Source organism: Ovis canadensis, chromosome X (genome assembly GCF_042477335.2).
Source record: "Ovis canadensis isolate MfBH-ARS-UI-01 breed Bighorn chromosome X, ARS-UI_OviCan_v2, whole genome shotgun sequence".
Taxonomy (NCBI): domain Eukaryota; kingdom Metazoa; phylum Chordata; class Mammalia; order Artiodactyla; family Bovidae; genus Ovis; species Ovis canadensis.
This window is the reverse complement of record NC_091727.1, coordinates 16942172-16960477: the sequence shown is the minus strand read 5'-3', so window position 1 is coordinate 16960477 and position 18306 is coordinate 16942172. Positions and strand designations below refer to the sequence as shown.

At 40.7% G+C, this 18306-nt stretch overlaps 1 protein-coding gene across 7 annotated transcripts; it reads right to left on the bottom strand.

Moving 5' to 3' along the window:
* Positions 1-639: 639 nt before the first annotated feature.
* SCML1 (Scm polycomb group protein like 1) lies at positions 640-17974 on the bottom strand. Of its 7 annotated transcripts, XM_070291388.1 has the most exons (8): positions 17737-17912; positions 11917-12061; positions 10782-10862; positions 10241-10318; positions 6824-6934; positions 5892-5937; positions 4091-4242; positions 640-2399 (listed from the first exon to the last, which is right to left on the bottom strand). In XM_070291388.1, the coding sequence occupies exons 2-8, from the start codon at positions 11944-11946 to the stop codon at positions 2262-2264; spliced, it is 636 nt and encodes a 211-aa protein (XP_070147489.1). In that variant the 5' UTR covers positions 11947-12061; positions 17737-17912; the 3' UTR covers positions 640-2261. The 7 variants fall into 7 exon arrangements, with proteins under 7 accessions (XP_070147489.1, XP_070147488.1, XP_070147490.1 ...); XM_070291387.1 differs by lacking the exon at positions 10782-10862 and having other exon boundaries at positions 5892-6441; positions 10241-10315; positions 17737-17974; XM_070291389.1 differs by lacking the exon at positions 10782-10862 and having other exon boundaries at positions 17737-17950.
* Positions 17975-18306: the final 332 nt, after the last annotated feature.

The following is an 18306-nucleotide window of genomic DNA, read 5'->3' as shown; positions in this document are numbered from 1 at the left end:
TGAAGTGGTGAATATGGTTATAATTTTTATGGGTTTTGCCTATAATATTACTGGTTTTGATCTGTGTTTTCCAGATATAGGGATGCCTTTCCCCTCAAGTTATTTGTGACTTAAAGCACTTTAGTAAACTATACCTCTGGGTAGAATTGAAACATTTTCTGTCTCTCTGCCTGGTCCCTCCAGACACTGGAAACTCATGGGTGCTGAGCAGCCTTAGCAGGTGAATGGGATTCCTGCTGGCATGTGCAGGAATCACGTTTTAGGGATTCTGTAGAAGAGTGAAACCCACTGAAGCACAGCCTGATGGCAAGCCTTTGGTATGTCTTTCCTGGCCTTGAGAGGCCTTTTGGGAATTTGGTCTGAGATGAATCCTGAGGATTTCCACCACAGCCACTTTGGAGGAGCCTATGTGGTCAGCTGGTCAGGTGGCCATTCCATGAACAAATATGTTTCATGAAGATGAGGGTACTTGAAGTCTGTATTTATGAAAGTTACTGTGTTAGCCATACTTTTGCCTTGATATTCAGAATGGAAAGAGAATTCTCTAGTGAGGCTGTCACAAAGTATAATGATTCATGACATGCATCCTTGCTGGCTTTAAGTCTTTAAGCAAGTAAAATCAAATCTGAGGCTTTGACATTAACAGCTGTAATTATTAAACTTTATTATATTTAAAATCTAAAAACTGTAAAACACAGTGCTTATACAAACACCTGAGGACTGTTCAAGTGGGCACAGCATCTTCACATAAACAGTTTGAAAGAAGACCAAGTTGAAATCTGAATCTTCTAACACAAAAGGACTAACATAGATGAAAATGTCCTTTAAATCATATATGCCCAGTAAATAGTTACATTTGCTTATAAGATACACTTCATTTTCTAAAAAGATAATGTATATTCTTACCCCTGGTGAACATCTTATTGGCATTTATAACAAATGGCGAGTAAAATCAGCACCATTTCTCATAGCTTATTAACATTACACTGAATATATACAACATAATGATGTAATAAATAAAATAACATGAACGTTTCACCTGAAGGTTCTAATTTTTAAAGTAAAGTTCAAATCAGAATTAATGTACTTGTCCAAAGTGTAGTAAGATAAATGGCTTAGAAAGGAAATTAACTAGAAACATTGCACAAGATAGAACTTCCCTGTAAGGAAACCCTGAAGTGTGAGCTGAGAGGTACCAGTGAGACCAAACAATTTCTATGTTTTAAACACAAACAATTTGTGTTTTAAGGAATTAAAAAACTCACTATATATAGAGATGGTCTTTAGCTCAGTGGGAGTATAAAGTGCCTTTTTAAATTAAGAATTTAATTGTGTGTATACTTCAGATACAGAATAAAATATAAACAGAAAACAGTATCCATATGAGGAATGAAGAGACAATAAAACACATCTTTAAAAAACTCAGACATAGGCATCTTCATGGAGAAATGGGAGCAATGAATGCCTAGTTAAATGTCCAAGTTTAGACAAAATATGGAAGTTGTAAAATAACATGTATTTAGTTGAAAAGAATATAGTCAGACTCAATCCAAACCACCCTTGTAGTGTAATATCTCTTGAATGAAATGATTATCTATGTGATAATTTTTTTAAAAAACTGGTAAGAATGCACAGAGTCGGACATGACTGAAACGACTTAGCAGCAGCAGCAGCAGCAGGAGCAGCAGCAACAGTGCCTCATGAAATCTTAAAAGGCTGCTTTTTTCCTTCAAATAGGGACAGATAAAACATACAGTGAAAAAATAACAGGAAAATAATTTATGTGGCTATTCCCTTTTGGGAAACTGGTAGAACATAAACAGAACATTGCAGTAATAGACATAAAATATTTGAGAAAAACAGGATACCTATAGTTGCAACTTTAAATTTTCTTCTAAGGAAAACGTCACATGGATTTCTTTAGAAAGCTTGTCACTGCCTGCTATTTTGCCCTTTGGGATTTGGCTGCTTTGGTTTTACATATAAACATTAACCAAAATCAAACGGTGTTTCTGTTTCCTGCATGAAGTATATCTGTAAACTATACAATGAAAATAATGAAAAGAACAAACAACCATTTGACTATGCTAGCACTAACACATTAAATGGCTTCTAAAGAAGTAGACTGGACCATCCCAGGTTCTGCTATTTTGGATACACCATATCTTAAAGGAACCTTCTACACAACAAAAACTTCTAAGGGCAGAGCAGAGATGGTATTGGTCTCCCCAGAATTAAGTCCAGTCTAACCTACACGTGGTTTATAAATTGGAGATATATCTTCTTCCTTTAAGCCTGTCGATGTAGTGGCACAACTTCAAGGCTGTCCCCACCTTAAGCCCCATGAACTTTATCATCATGTCACTCCTGAGCAGTAGCAGAGCTTTCCCATCAATGCCCTACAGAGCAAAGGAAATTGAAATAATTAATAAAGCATTCATATTGAATCAGAATAGTTTCTCCTTTCTATATAAGAACATGTAACACAATTAGAGAGCAGCTCATTCCAGCTATATAGTCTCTGAATCTGCAACTGATTGATGGAAACTATCAAAAATCTAATTTGTACAGTGAAGCATCACTTAATCACTTGTAGATTTGCTTCAAATTTTAAGAAAAAGGAAATTTAACTGAATATCTTAAAAATGTCCTAAGCATCAAGCTACCTAATTTTAAATACCTTGTGTTAAACAAAATACTGCATAACTATGACAAAAAGAATAAAAACTTAATGAATCATAAAAATGAATTTCAGACGGTCATTGACTTTCTTAGAAGGGCTGGAGCATGAGTATCTCAGTTATTAGAGTGCTATACAGTGCTGCCTTAACACTGGAAGGTAATCAGTTGTCTGAAGCTAATTAGATGCTAAAAACTAATGACTGATTTTCTTACCATATTGAAAATGGTACATCATATATGTGGGCACTAATTTTATTCATTAGGAAACACTACAAAAATATTACTTGATAGTCACAAGCCATCCTCCTAGTAAAAAAGAATTAATTGGCCAAGTGATGCTGCTGAAGCATATTATTTGGTTTTTATGAGAAGGCAATGGCACCCCACTCCAGTGGGGAAATCCTATGGATGGAGGAGCCTGGTGGGCTACAGTCCATGGGGTCATGAAGAGTCGGACATGACTGAGCAACTTCACTTTCACTTTCCTGCACTGGAGAAGGCAATGGCACCCCACTCCAGTACTCTTGCCTGGAAAATCCCATGGATGGAGGAGCCTGGTGGGCTGCAGTCCATGGGGTCGCTAGGAGTCGGACATGACTGAGCGACTTCACTTTCCCTTTTCACTTTCATGCATTGGAGAAGGCAATGGCAACCCATTCCAGTGTTCTTGCCTGGAGAACCCCAGGGACGGCGGAGCCTGGTGGGCTGCCGTCTATGGGGTCACACAGAGTCGGACGCAACTGATGCAACTTAGCAGCAGCAGTTTAAAAATAAAACTGTGCTGAATCATTTATCACTGGCTGAAGGGACCTGAAGTCCTTCACAGTACTGCTTTTGTCAGGTATTCCATATACTTTCTAGTAAGTAAAAGTAGAAATTAAAGAAATTAGAACTTAAAAAATTTAGCCCATGATGTTACTTTGTAAACGGCATGAGAGTATCAGCATCCTAAATCATCAGTAATCATATAAGGTCAACAGGACAGAGTCAAATGGAATCAGTTTCTGGGTTCATCGGGAATCATAACAAGTAGGACACTGTATTACAACAGTGGTCACTCCCTCCTACTCACAATCCCGGGGCCAAGCAGGGAGCAGGTGGGGAGGAGGATCTTTGTAGCTGGTCTTACAAAGGAGAAGACACCTGAGAGTGGCCATGCTGAATCATCTTCTCTTGAGAACTTGGAAGACTTGTAGTATGTTAGGGACTTGGGTGCCCATTTAAAGCACAGATCCAGCCTCTACCCTTTAAGGATCTGACTTTGCACAAAGTGAACTCTCTCAAATGTGGAAAAATCAGTTGATAGGGTTCCCCCACCATCCATAGTAAACAGTAACCAACTGAAGGGTCTGCAAAGAGAGAATTCAAAGTTGTTAAGGCAGAAAAACCAGATCAAAAGATACATTACATGGTCCCTGAAGAGGTCAACCAGGGGATCAAGTGTCTGAGGATCTACATCTTGCAGAAACATGATCACTTCATCCACGGACCAGGTTGAGGGGTCCTCAGGGAAGCTTTCTTTGAAGAAATCCGGGTTATTTCTAACTGGTGAAGTTGGAGCTTCAAAGAGGGAGGGGAAAAAGACAAATCATACTTGACCTGATATTATCCTGAAAGAAGAGATGTTAAGTAGGGAGTAATTGTATCATTCCTGGAACATTCTGTGAAGTACCCCAGCATGGATCCAGAACTTCAAGGTAAAATGTAATGAAAGCCTGAAGATGACCTGAAGCTAGCTACCCAAGAATGTCCCATGTGAGTGAGTAAGTGAAGTCACTCAGTCGTGTCCAACTCTTTGTGACCTCATGGACTATAGCCTACCATGCTCCTCCATCCATGGGATTCTCCAGGCAAGAGTACTAGAGTGGGTTGCTGTCCCATGTGACCTCCTCCAAACAACAAAAGCAAGTTCAGAAGGTAACTTAGAGTTTCAAAGATCATAAAACAGACTGAGCAACCCAAGGGCTCTTTGGCCACAGGCAAATAGAGCAAAAAGACCTGTAACTTATGTTGAATTAGGTTAATCTAAACCAGGCTACTGCTCTCTTCCTTTAAGAATTTCAATGAATTTCTCTCAATTTCTGTCCTCTTGGTCTCTCCAGATGAGGTTTATTTTACTAGCTAATTTCAGTGGAAATTTCCAGAATTTATAGTTCTAAAGTTGCTTAAATTTATTAATTTTAATTAACAAATTTCAATAACTTCCATTATCTTTGAGAAGCACATGAGTTCTCTTACCAAACCTCTACCATGGCTTTAAAATTCCTGTCTCTCAAGGCTTAAATGCTTATCTGAATTTTGCAGAAAACATTATTTTGTGCTTAGCTAGGTCAAAAGTGACTTTAACATTACACTGAATATCTCTTTCAAGTTTCATTGCATAGTAATAGATATTTTGGTTGGAGGTTTATATTTAAAAAATAAATAACTGAGACGTGAAACAATGTAAGTGCTCATACCTCAAGAAGTTTTAGCTGTGCTATAAAATAAAAATGAGAAAGTGCTAGTTGCTTAGTCATGTCCAACTCTTTGCGACCCCACAGACTGTGGCCCACCAGGCTCCTCTGTCCATGGGATTCTCCAGGCAAGATTACTGGAATGGATTGCCATTCCCGTCTCCAGCGGATCTTCCCAACCCAGGGATGCAACCCAGGTCTCCTGCATTGAAAGCAGACTCTTTACTGCCTGTGCCACCAGGGAAGCCCAGGCCGTAAACTAAGTTGTACTCAAATTTCTTTGTGTTCAGACAAGTACTCAGTTATTCAACCAGAGTGCTCCACTCCTTAAAGTTAGTGTGTTGTAATGGAGGTGGGTTGTGTAATTCATCAGGAAGATTTGTTTCTCTAACCAAAGATGTCAACACAAATTTGACCTCTGTGTGAATGAACCTAAAGTGTACCTTTCCTTTTCTGTCATCTGGGGTCTAGCCATTTTAGGAACACGTGATTGTTTACACAGGGAAAGGGTCAAGAAAAATAAGATGAAAAAACTCACAGTGCGATCATTATGAGTATTAATGTAGAGGGAGTGTCAGTTGACTGGCATAGTGCGGGCACATTAGAGACACTCAAGTGTTAGTCATCGTTAAGAGTATCACCCCAAACTAGTACTCAAGATGAGAAAAAAATAGCTTCCACAAGCTTGCATCCAAGTGCTAAGGAGTATAGGGTAAATAACGCTACCTGGAACAGGTGTCAGTTCATACTCACCATAAGCGCTCGGAGTGTAGGGAGGCGAGGTATTATGCCTGGAGGGCTGGGGATCAAATAAAGGTGGATAGGTCACAACGTCAGGGGTAGGTATTGGTTCAGGTCCCATCTGGGGCAGTATGGCTGCAGGTGGAGTTACAGTGGCCTGGTTCACTGGGAAGGAGCTGTTGGTGCTGTGGGCCTGTGGGCTGCTGCAGTAAGAAGGGCCCTGCATGGGTTCCTTCTGCTCGTATTCGTATGGCTCATAGGGTTGTGTGAAGATGGAGGGGATCCCTGGGCTCTGGTTGCGATCTGGCTCCTGATCCTGGAAGGATGACTCCTGATCCTGGAAGGATGACTCCTGCTCCCGCTCTGGGGACTTCTGGGACTCAATAGATGTTCCCAAAGTGTTGCTCTGGGAATCATCATCCCGCCTGCTTGTTGGTATAGTGGGGCTATAACTTTCAGTTAAAGATAATGAAGAGGGACAGTCCCTTCTCTTCCTTTTCTGGCTTTTGCTCTTTCTAGAATGCAGGTAATTATGACTTTTATATCTATTTCCATGTAGTTTCTGAAATGACACAAACCCAGCACAAATTAACCGTGAGTAAAAGAAAAAGGACATATATAGTAAATACACTGATAGTTACTTTCTATGGAAGATTGCTTTATATTATTAAAGATAAGCGCTCTATTCCTCTTCACCCCTACATTTGAATCGCATTTTATATATTATGGTTTCAAATATAAAAATACCCATTGTCATACATATCTCAACCCTAGACATCAGCATTTTTCCAGCAGAGGTTTAGTCTCCCATCTGCTGCTATAGTAAGTACAGATCAGCCTTACTCCTCTTTAAGAGTTATTAGTTCTCTCTCACTTCTAATTGGCATCTTTAGAACCCAGAGGTTTATTTATTATAGCTGTGAAAATATTTTTGTAACACTTACATGACTTTGCCACACTGACTTCACACGTGAACGGGAACGGTAAATTTTTGAAACTTTTCCATGAATAATATCAAATTTCTTATCCAGGTCTTGAATAGCATCATAGATGGCCTATTATAGTACAAACTGTTATTAATTTCTACTTCAAAAGAAAAGTAACATAAAAAATACCATTAAGCCAACCTTTGACTGCCAGAGCAAAGAAAATTCTCAAGCCATCAGAAATTTCTTGTTTCCCACTTAATGCCTGGTTATTGGTGATCCAGGGCCGAGCTGGCTGAGATTAAAGCACCCCAACCTCCTACTCAACTACTCCATATCATACAGGCATTTGAAGTAGCTTGAATACTGGAAAGTAAATGTACCACAATTCCTATAAGCTATCACATTTATGCTGGAGTCATTTTACATCAAGGAAGGTGATAGTTTAGGAAAGAAATTTTAAAATCTGCTAAAAGGCAAAAGAGCCTCTTTCCATAATGATGGGATAAACTAATAGGCAGTGAAGGGTCCACTCTGGAAGGAACAGTGAACCAAATACAACAGATGCGACCTTTGGCATCAGCATATTTTATTTACTTATTTTTGGCCATGTGGCATGTGAGATCCTAGCTCCCTGACCAGGGATTGAACCCTGCACTGGAAGTGTAGAGTCAACCACTGAACCCCCAGGGAAGTCCCCAGATTAAAGTCATGCAATTAACAATTAACTTTATAAAATGTTTAAGTACACAGCCCCTGTATGCCAATCGGGTATGTAACTGATAAAACCTGAGAATTCTTGAAATACATAGAAATTTCATTTGGGCAAAAATACACTTAAAAGGCCAGAACCATTACATCATTCATTCAACTAAACATTTATTGAGAGCTTACCACCTGCCAGAACTGCTTTGCTAGATGCTGGGAATGTGGACATTAGAAAAAATAAAAAAGAACAGAACCAGCTCCTGCCCTAAGGAACTCCCATTTTAGCTGGAGAAAGACAAGTAAAGAGACTAGGTAAATAGAGTGATTAGCAGCCAGGAGCAATTGATTTAAGTGCCAGAGGCAAGAGCACCATCTAGTAGCTTGTTGGAATTGCTACATCTCCCACCCCAGATCTACTGAATTGGGAGGTCTGAGAGCGAGAGCAGCGACCTGTGTTTCCACAAGCCCTCTAGGTGATTCTGACATGATCAAGTGTGAGACCTGCTGGCTCTCAGCACAGGCTTGAGGGGAACACAGTGGGGTTCAAGTTACTTCTCTGCTATTCAATTTCCTTATTAATAGAATCAGGATGAAAATATCTCTTAGTTCTCACAAGGACAAAGCAATGTGCTACAGTATTACTACTAACATAATAATAATACTGCACAATGGCTAGTCCAGTAGTGTTCAAGCATTATTAACATTATGGCCATAATACAGATAAGAATAAGAAGCTAAGTGTGCACAGAAGGGCAAGACCTAATCTAGGTGGGCAGTTGTGGGCGTTATCTGTGTTAACAGTGAAAAGGTGAGAAGGTGTCCACCAGGTAGAAATGCATGCAAGAGCATACAGGGCAGAAGGAAGAGTATATTGAAAACTACCCAACAAATCAGGAGTATGACATTAACTGATATTAACTACTATACATAAAATAGGTAGGAAACAAGGTTTTACTGTAGAGCACAGGGAATTACACCCCAAATTTATGCTCTACACCTGGAACTAACACAATATTATAAATCAGCTCTACTTCAATAAAAATCAAACCCCCCAAATACCCAAACAGGAAGTCAAATGTTTCCAGAGTGAACATAAATGACATTCAAAGTGCTGGGTTATGAAGGGAAGGAGAGAGGGTTAGGAGGTCAAACAAAGTGATTTTAATAAATAACAGTGGGAGAATGAGTATGTTGAGAGAGACAGAGGCTGAAGGTCCAGGAGAGAGGCGGGTGATGGATGAAGGGAGGTGTCTGAACACAGGGACAGAGGATCAGATGCAGAAACCAGAGGAAGCGTTAGTGTTAGCCTTATGGGGAACCCTTTTCCCACTCCCGTGGTCAGGAAGGAGGTTGGCAGAGATGGAACTAGGCAGGTTTGTGGGCTGTGAGAAGAATCGGGACTTGGAGGGGATTTCTGCTCCACGCTTCCCCATTTTCCCCATGAAGTAAGCAAGAAGGATTGGGGTTGTATGAGGGTCACTAGTCCCCAGCAGAGGTCCTCCCCTCTGTTTCCCAGCCTGGCTGGGCAGGGCTGGGATTTTACTAAAGGGGACGCTGGGAAGGATAAAAAAGAACAGGTGGAAGTGCTGCCCCATGTGGCCTAGACTGGGAAGGGAAGGCGCTGAAGACAGGAGGGAGCAGGCACAGGAGGAGAAATGGAGAGGATCCCCCAGGGCCCACTGCAGGGCTGTGACTCTGAAAGCTGGGCGTGTCTTATGGGAGATGCTCCATCCCACCACATCTTGCACAATCGTTCAGAAGGTCCTGGCAGAGCCGTGTCAACCTCATTCAACCTCATGGATGCTGACGTAAAGCAGGCTGGGCTAGCACTGCTCAAAATCAGAACTCCCTACTTGGCCCCTACGTTCCCGCTCTCTGTACATCCTTCCCCAGAAGACACCACAGTCCCCTTTAAGTGTTCCACTTCTGTTCTCAATAGTGATAACGATAAAGACTCTCATAAATACTTCTTACTTTTCAAAATACGTTAGTTCATTGTATCAAAGTAGTGTTATATGTTAAGAAACATTTATTTGTTATAAATGTTCATTATTGCTAGGGTATGCAGCTCACAAAAGCCTTGATAGTTAGCTACCTCTATCAGTCTCCACCAACATGTCAATTAAAAAAAATCCCCTCAAAACTATGTAAGATGAACTCATTAATAAACAGTGGGCTGTCATTTCATTTCAATTGAAATATCCTGACATACATTTATGGAAAGTGAAGTCATGTCTGACTTTGCAACCCCATGGACCGTGACCTACCAGGCTCCTCTGTCCATGGAGTGGGTTGCCATTTCCTTCTCCAAGGGATCTTCCCGAGCCAGTGATAGAACCCAGGTCTCTGGCATTGCAGGCAGATGCTTTACCATTTGGGCCACCAGGGAAGCCCTGACATACATTTAGGTACATACTAAAGTTTATCTATATCAGCCAACTTCCTTTAAAGAATTTGTAGGGGAAATTAATTCAGTATCAAACAGTTGAGATGAAAGAGCTGTAACTACATTTGATCAGTTAAGGGCTTTTACAAAAGGCTATAAAACCTACACACTGCTATTTTGAAACTTTCACCAAAGAAAATTGTTAAAAGATCATAATGAGAGTGATAATCATAAATAATTCAATACAGCAAAATTTCAATTATATACTTTATATGAGATAAAGAGAATTTTAGCTTAGTGTTTTAGAAAACTGCATTTGAGACAGACAGAACTTTTTTTACCTGGCAATAAACAAGGATATCCTGAATTATCTTTTCTTGTTCTTCGTTGTAAGATGTGTCAGATACAGCAGTTTCCTGCTAATAGTTTAAAAATTGAACAGTTAATAATTCTGTGAAATTCAGACTGAACAATGAAAGAATAATATCAACTTATTATTTTAAACCAACTTTTCAAAGAGTTTCAGAGGTCTTAATCTAAACCAGAGACAAAAAAAATGTTAATATGAGAATGAAAATATACTCACTGCTAATTAAGAGAGGGAGTAAGGAAAGAATTCATAATATCAGAGGGACTTAAGTTTAGAGTTTTACACTGACAAATAAGTAAAAACTGCTCTGACTTTCCTACTCTGCAAGGGAGAAAAGTGAAATGGTTATTTTGCTCACTGTTTAATGAAAGGAAGTGGACAAATTTAAGAGAGACTAGTATTTTTTGAGTGCGAGTTTAGAGGAAATCTGTAGTTTATGAACAATTGAAATCTTTTTCTTTAAAGTGGTTAAATGTTAATGTATTTGGCAAATGGCAATTAACATTACTTACATTACTGAAATATGCAGTATTTGGTTCATATGCATAAAGAACAGTGTTATCATCATCATAAGCAGGGATTCGTGTTCTTATCTAAGGAAGATTTATTAACAAATTAAAAGGAATGATGATAGAACTTAGAGAAAAATTGAGGACTTACTTCACTTTCAAGAAGCTCCAAAAGGCAACTGGTGATATCAAAGGACCTTTGTCTATTTTCAATACTATGACTACAGGAAAGGATGCACTTTCAAAACTTCTCATTATCACAACCATACATAAGACATCATTTTCCTCCTGTGTACCTTAAGGTAGAAAGTCTAATCTTCTAGTAATTTGGCACCAGAACTGCTATAAAATAAGCACTTTTTCTAAAAGCAACCACAAAGAATCTTCTACATGGCTTTTGATTTTTTTTAAAATAATCCAACAGTGCCACTCTGTGGACAAAATAGGAAATACTTAAGCATATATTTTTTATTATTTTCTTCCCCTTCACTGCAAGGCTTGTGGGATCTTGGTTCCCAGACCAGAGATTGAATGTGGACTCTCAGCTGTGAGTGAGATCTCAAGAGTCCTAACCACTGGACTGCCAGGGAATTCCCCACACCTATTTTTCTTGAGAAGTTAATCTCTAAATCACCTAGAACATTTTGGGGAGAAGGAGATAGGGAATAAATAAGTAAATAGATAGTAAACAACCATGATATTCTAAGAGTGTATTCTAAGAATAGATTATGAGCTACAGGAATAATTTTAACCATTTAAAAGTACATGTGTCTGTTTCAAAAGCCATAAACAAGATAATGTGGGACTGGGTTATAGATTAGTACTTAAAAATATATATATAGAGAGAGAGATAGACAGACCCCATGTTACCATTGTATACAGGGCCTTATACTTTTCAAAATGCTTTCATATAATTATGTGAAAAGAGTCAGAAAAAATGAATCTTGGTAAATAGTTAAAATTTTAAAACTTGTACACATATGCTCATCATTTAAATACTTTAAACATCACTGTCTGGAACTTGTGAACTGTACATTTACAATCTCTGCATTTTACTGTATGAAATTAAACTCAACTTGGAAAAGAAACAGAACACAATAAAACGAACAAAAGCAGATTTTCAACTTGAAATACAAACCACATCAACTTCACTAGATCCGCTTGACATCTTTTTTGTGCAACAGAGGAACTCCACTTCCTGACTTGGGCCTAATTATTTTGAAACTTGCTGGAGGATTTATTTGTGAAAATGCTTGAACGTCTAGGACTGGTAAAGCTTACTCCTGAAAAGCAATGCATAAAAAAGTTACTTCACACTTACTGCCTTAGTAAATTTAACATAGGTATATCCTCAGAATGCCAACTCAAGTTGATTTGGAGTCCTGGTTGAATTTTAGAGAGCAACAAAGTGAGAATTCTTTCATTAGTGATTTAGGATAAACTTAAAAATTGAAGGGTTTTATTGTTCACATGTAGGAATAAGAATCCAGATCAAACACAGTTACAAATTGTAAAGTGAATGCTTTACAACCTAAAGGCTACAGAGTAAGTGCTGGAAACAAATTAACAGCAGAGCATGAGTTCTAACTGTCTTTGTCAAGGAGTTCAGATGCTTTTTACTCAGGGAGGCTGCAGGCCTCCAGATTTAAGTCAGGGGAGTCCAGCTTGGGCCTCCACCAAGGTGTGGCCTGGGCAGACCACTAAAGACATCAGATCCTCCCCTGCCAGGTGAAAACTGGGCAAAATTACATCTATGGTCATTTCAGCGCTAAGATTATGATTGCTTCCATAGTTAAAATTTTGTGGTAAACCTAAATAACTGCATGTTAAAAAATAGGGCAACATCTCTTCTAGAATTATGTAGGCTCAGTTATGATTCAGTCATTCCTCTTAGCAATCAGAAAAGGGTATTGAGTATAATGCTATCATATCATATTTTGTAGCAGATTTGAATGCTGGGAGGGGTGTTCATAAGAGAGCTAATGCCCTTTTATCCATCCTGAGCAGTAATGAGAGGCAGAATGAAGGGAAAAGTAACTCCCCCGTTAGATTGTTGTTTAGTTGCTAAGTCGCATCCTACTCTTTTGCGATCCCATGGATAGAGGAGCCCGCCTGGGCAAGAATACTGGAGTGGGTTGCCATTTCCTTCTCCAGGGGATCTTCCTGACCTGGGGATCAAACCTGTGTCTTCTACTTGGCAGGCAGATTCTTTATCACTGAGCCACCTGGGAAGCCCCCTCAAGTTAGATAAATGCAGTCTACTAATGTAAAATAAATTCAGGTTATTAGATACCTTTAATTTGAGCTGTAACTTCAACCAAATTTTATTTTTCTAAGACTATTTTCTTCTGATTATACAACTAATACAAGTCATGACTACTTGAACTGGGGTTTCATACAAAGGAAGGCTACACAGCACTGAGAATAAACCAACTACTGATACACACAAGGACAAATCTCAGAAATCTCACAACCGCCATGATGAGTAAAACCCAGATGCAGAGACGAATACAATGTTATGAGTTCAAAAAGAGACAAAAGTGAAAGATGCCTTTCTAAATCAGGACCTTTAGATACACCATAGTTGCTTCAACAACGTCTCAGTTCCCCATCTTGCAAATAGGCTATGATTTATTTACCGAGTTCCAAGTCATAGATATTCAAAAGTTACTCCTCAAGTCTTGCTCTTAAAAGAGACACTGCAGAGCAGGATCTGCTCGAATGCACAAAGAATGAGAATAGTGCGTTAAAGTTTCCACTCTAGGGCAGCAGTCCCCAACCTTTTTGGTAGCAGCGAGGGGTTTTGCGGGAGACACTTCTTCCATGGACTAGGGAGGGGGGAATGTAAGTGATGGGAGCAGCTGTAAGTACAGATGAAGCTTTGCTCCCTAGCCTGCTGCTCGCCACCGCCATGCAGCCGTGCCACAGGCCACAGACTAGCACCAGTCTGTAGCCCAGGGGCTGGGGACCCCAGCTCTAGGGAGTATTTCAACAACTTTGTTTTATAGATTTAAATATAGAATTGTTCATTAAATCCAGTTTCACTATAGAACATTTGGACTATGCCACAAGGTACAGATAATACCATCTAACAGATTTTTACTGCTTATTCTGTGCCAGGCAATGTTCTAAGCACTTTATGTTAATTCATTTAGTATTCCTGACAACCCCACAAGGCAGGCTCTATTATCATCCCCATTTTCCTTAAGAGAAAACTGAGGCAAAGAAATTTTAATAATTTACCCAAGTCTCATAGTTAGTACATGGTGCAGTCTGGCTTCAGAGTCTAGGTGCTTTACTTTTTCATTAAAATCACCTGGAATCCCTTCTTGGCCAAAAACAAAATAAAATCCCAAACTCCTACCATGGCCTACAAGGTCTTTACAGTCAGATCTCTCCACACTGCTCAGACGTCACCTCTTATCACTTGTCTCCTTGCTCTAAAACTAAGATACTTGCCATCTGACCTTTTATAAACAAAGTTTGGCAACCACTGTTAGAGGCTCTAACAGTCAGACAGTCCCCCACTGGCTTAATTACAATGCTGCGAAAACTCTGCTGTAAACACAGAGGCAGCGTACATGGAGTCACCCAGCACCTCTGTCTCTGTAGGACACGGACAAATCAAAGTTGACCTGGCATTCTCTGAACCTCTGCACTTGCCATGCCCTCTGCCCCCAATACTCTGCACTCCACATAGGAGAACCAACTCCAAGTGTCAAGGCTTCCTTCAACTTCCAGCTCCACAAAGCAAGGGTGTAATGTCACACCATCTGGAAGTAAAACTGCTTTTCCAGAAGTACCAGAACACTCAAACTTCAGCACTTTTAAAGCAGTTGTCACATGCTGGCTAGTTACAGGAGAGGCAACATCAAATAGCATTAAGACCTTAGAGTTTGGGCCAGAATACAGGGTGTGGGTCCCAGCTCCTCCACTCACTAGCTGTGTGACTTCTCTGTGCTTAAAAAACTGTAAAATGGGGACAACAGCACAGACCATGGGATTATGAGGATGATGTGAATTAATATATGTGAAGTGCTTAGAACAATGGCTGGCACAGCAAAGCCACCTTTTTAGTAGTAGTAGTAGTAGTAGTAGTCATGACACCCTCTCAAAGAACCAACTTGTCACGGAGCACATGGACCACAAATCCTCAGGATCATATATGCTTAGTCGCTCACTTGTGTCCCACTCCTTGTGACCCCATGGACTGTAGCCCCTTAGGCTCCTCTGTCCATGGGATTCTCCAGGCCAGAATACTGGAGTGGGTTGCCATTTCCTCCTCCAGGGGATCTTCCCAATGCAGGGATGGAACCCTGGTCTCCCGCATTGCAAGTGAATTCTTTACCATCTGACCCACTGGGGAAACCTACATAGATGCTATAATTTAAAAGAATGTATACCATCTACAATAAGTACCTAGGATAGATATTAGAAGAATTCAAAAGCAATTATTGCTGTATATTTTAGTATAAACTAAAAAAATTTGAGTGTTTTTTTCTTTTACAGAGAGATTTTCCCTTCACTAGGAGCAATAGCAAAAATGTACCTTGAAAAGGATACATTTCAAATATAAAAATGTTCTACATTATTTTATGTCAGCTTTTCCTTTGATAGTTACAATCTGATGAAAGCATAATTTTGCGACATTCAAGTAACCTTTGAAACACAGTTTTATTATATCAATAGATGTTTCAAGGTTTTCAGAAATCAACTCAACATTGAAAAACTGTAACTTCTATGAGATCCTTTTGGTAATTGGAACACCACCAAAAAAACAATTGTCAAGGATTTCTTTTTTGCTTCATATATTTTTTTTTTTTTTGCTCAGGATCACAACATGTAATTATCACTCATGCTGCACCATGCACTGCAGCTATAGCAACCATTTCCCCTAAATGAATTTTAAATAGCAGGCCACTGTGCCAAGAACTGGACTTTAAGAAATACATGAATCTGAATCCAAACTGCAAAATTTGCTATTTTGCTTAGGCAGGGATTTAACCCCTCTGTGCCTCAATTCCTTAACCTGTAAAGTTGGAATAATAGCTACTTCATAGAGCTGTGAAAGACCAAATTAGAGTTAAGGACTCAGCATCATGTCTGGTTCACAGCAGGCCAAGTCTTGAGTTTTAATTCCCCTTCTCTTCTTTCCACAAGGTGAGGAAAGGTTTTGCAACATTTTCTTAGAGCCCAACTATGACTAGATTCTGCAAAATTAATATAATTTGTTAAATTCAAAATCTTGCAAAATAAGCTTACTTACAGTGAAGTTTACTTACATTTTACACTAGGAGGTCTAAACGCTTAAAATCTTAAGAAAAACCATCTGGTTTTCAAACACAGTTTAGACATTAAAAACATTGCAAAGGGGGGCTTCCCTGGTGGCTCAGCAGTGAAGAAACCGCCTGCCAATGCAGGAGACAGGGGTTTGATTCCCACTGGGAAGATCCCACATGCCAGGGAGCAACTAAGCCCCTGTGCAACTACAGGAGCCATGACTACTGAGCTCACCTGCAGCAACTACTGAAGCCTGCACACCTTGAGCCCGAGCTCCACAAGTGAAGTCACCACAATGAGAAACCTGTGCACCACAACTAGAGAGTAGCCCCCAGCGGCTGCAGCTAGAGAAAAGCTGGCGCAGCAAGCATGACCCACCACAGCCCCCCAAAATACAGTTTTTAAAAATTAAAAGACACTGCAAAGACATTTTCTCAGAAGTCACTTGAGGAGTCTGCTCTTTAGCTCTCCCTTGCCATCAACTCATCAACTTATCCAAAAACCACTGCAAGAAATATTTGGCAAGACAGGGCAGATTACAATCGCCAGACCACGCCAAAATTTTTTTAAACAAGTCTGTGTCAATACACTGATCACTTTCTAAAAGTCCTGTCAGGACTCTGAAAAGCAGCCCTTCTGCTGTCGGTATCAAACATTAGAGGCTATAAAGTCGGCTGACAGGGAATCGAGCCCGTACCTGCTTTTTATACAATACTGTGTATAAAAGTTTTGCTTGTAAAATCATTATGCATAAACATTAAACTAGTTTAAAACGCTAGAGCAGTACCATTTCAGGGAGAGCCAGGTAAACGGAGGGAAGCGATCCCCAACAGATGAAGTTATCAAAGGACTGTACTCGAACCACATCTTTACTTTGTTTCGCCTGAAAGTCGCTCAATCGTGTCTGACTCTTTGTGACCCCATTGACTACATAGTCCATTGAATTCTCCAGGCCAGAATACTGGAGTGGGTAGCCCGTTCCCTTCGCCAGGGGATCTTCCCAACCCAGGGTTCAAACCCAGGTCTCCCGCATTGCGGGTGGATTCTTTACCAGCTGAGCCACCAGGGAAGCCCAAGAATACTGGAGTATCCCTTCTCCAGCGGATCTTCCCGACCCAGGAACTGAGCCGAGGTCTCCAGCACTGCAGGTGGATTCTTTATCAACTGAGCTGCTGGGAAGCCCCTGGTTTCGCCTCGTGTACTTATTTACAACACCAACAGCTTAGCTGTACTTTATTTGACTAATGGCGGTTACAATCAGATGCCTCCAAATCAAAGTTTACATCTCAAAAAGTTTTACAACAAAACTTGCTAATTAATAGGATTTTGAGTTTGAAGAATCTGAATAAAGTGAGACTGCCTCGGTCGTTCGGCCCCCTTGGCCCCCTCCCACGCCAAAGAAGAGAAAGGATGAAAAAGGATCAACTGTTTTCAGTCAGCACCCGGTACCCACTAAGAGGCCAAATCTCGTACACTGGCATCCCAAAACCGGCAGCGGGAACCACCTCGACAAAACACTCCAAACCTTCCCAAACCACCTAAACCATCCCAAACCCACCCCGCCAGCGGAGCCAGAAAAGAGTGGCTCTTTCTGAAAAGGCAAATCCTTTCTCTTCCCTTAAGTAAATCCTCCTCCCCCGCCACCTCGCTCCGGAGCCCTCCAGCCATTAAGTCAAACCTCTTTTCAACTGCTTCTAGCGCACAAAGCAGTTCAAAGGAAGGAAAAAGTGCTATTTGACAAATCTATTCTGGTCCCGGAGTCCCGGAAATCGGCCTCAGAAAGGGGCGGGAACCGGTTAGCCGTGAGAGAACAGTTAGCCGCGTCTGGTATCCCCAGCAGACGCTGAAAAAGACGGTTAGATTTTACCGGTGGTGGAGTAAACGGTCCTCGCACCGGAAATAGGGCTCGTCCACGTGACACGCCAGTTGCCAACACCCCACCCCCATGCACACCGCTGACCAATCAGCAGCCGCCACAAGACACGCCTCCCAATCCAGGGTGGCTGTCAACCACCCAATCCAGGGGACCCCTGAGCTGTCACAGAGAAGATGGGCGCTATTAGAGAGATGGCCAGTGGCAAGGCTTTGCTTCCCAGAGTGCCGCCCCACTGGACCTCCGGTTTGTTTGTGGAGGCTGGTGGGATCCGAACCGTGCTTGACTGGAAACACGAGCCTCTAAAGCTTAGAGGGCTTTTGGCAGCTGCCCTAAGGTGCCTGCACGGGCTACTTCCTGCGACGGTGCGGGTTT

What these genes read in the sequence shown, in the direction of transcription:
- SCML1 (XM_070291384.1), bottom strand. Translation starts at nt 11,946, where the DNA reads ATGTCAAGCGGATCTAGTGAAGTTGATGTG. An exon ending in AGTCAGTGTGGCAAAGTCAT is followed by an intron (nt 6,442 to 6,823) that starts GTAAGTGTTACA and finishes GTGTCATTTCAG; the next exon opens with AAACTACATGGAAATAGATA. An exon ending in TTGACCTCTTCAGGGACCAT is followed by an intron (nt 2,400 to 4,090) that starts GTAATGTATCTT and finishes TTTGCTCTGTAG; the next exon opens with GGCATTGATGGGAAAGCTCT.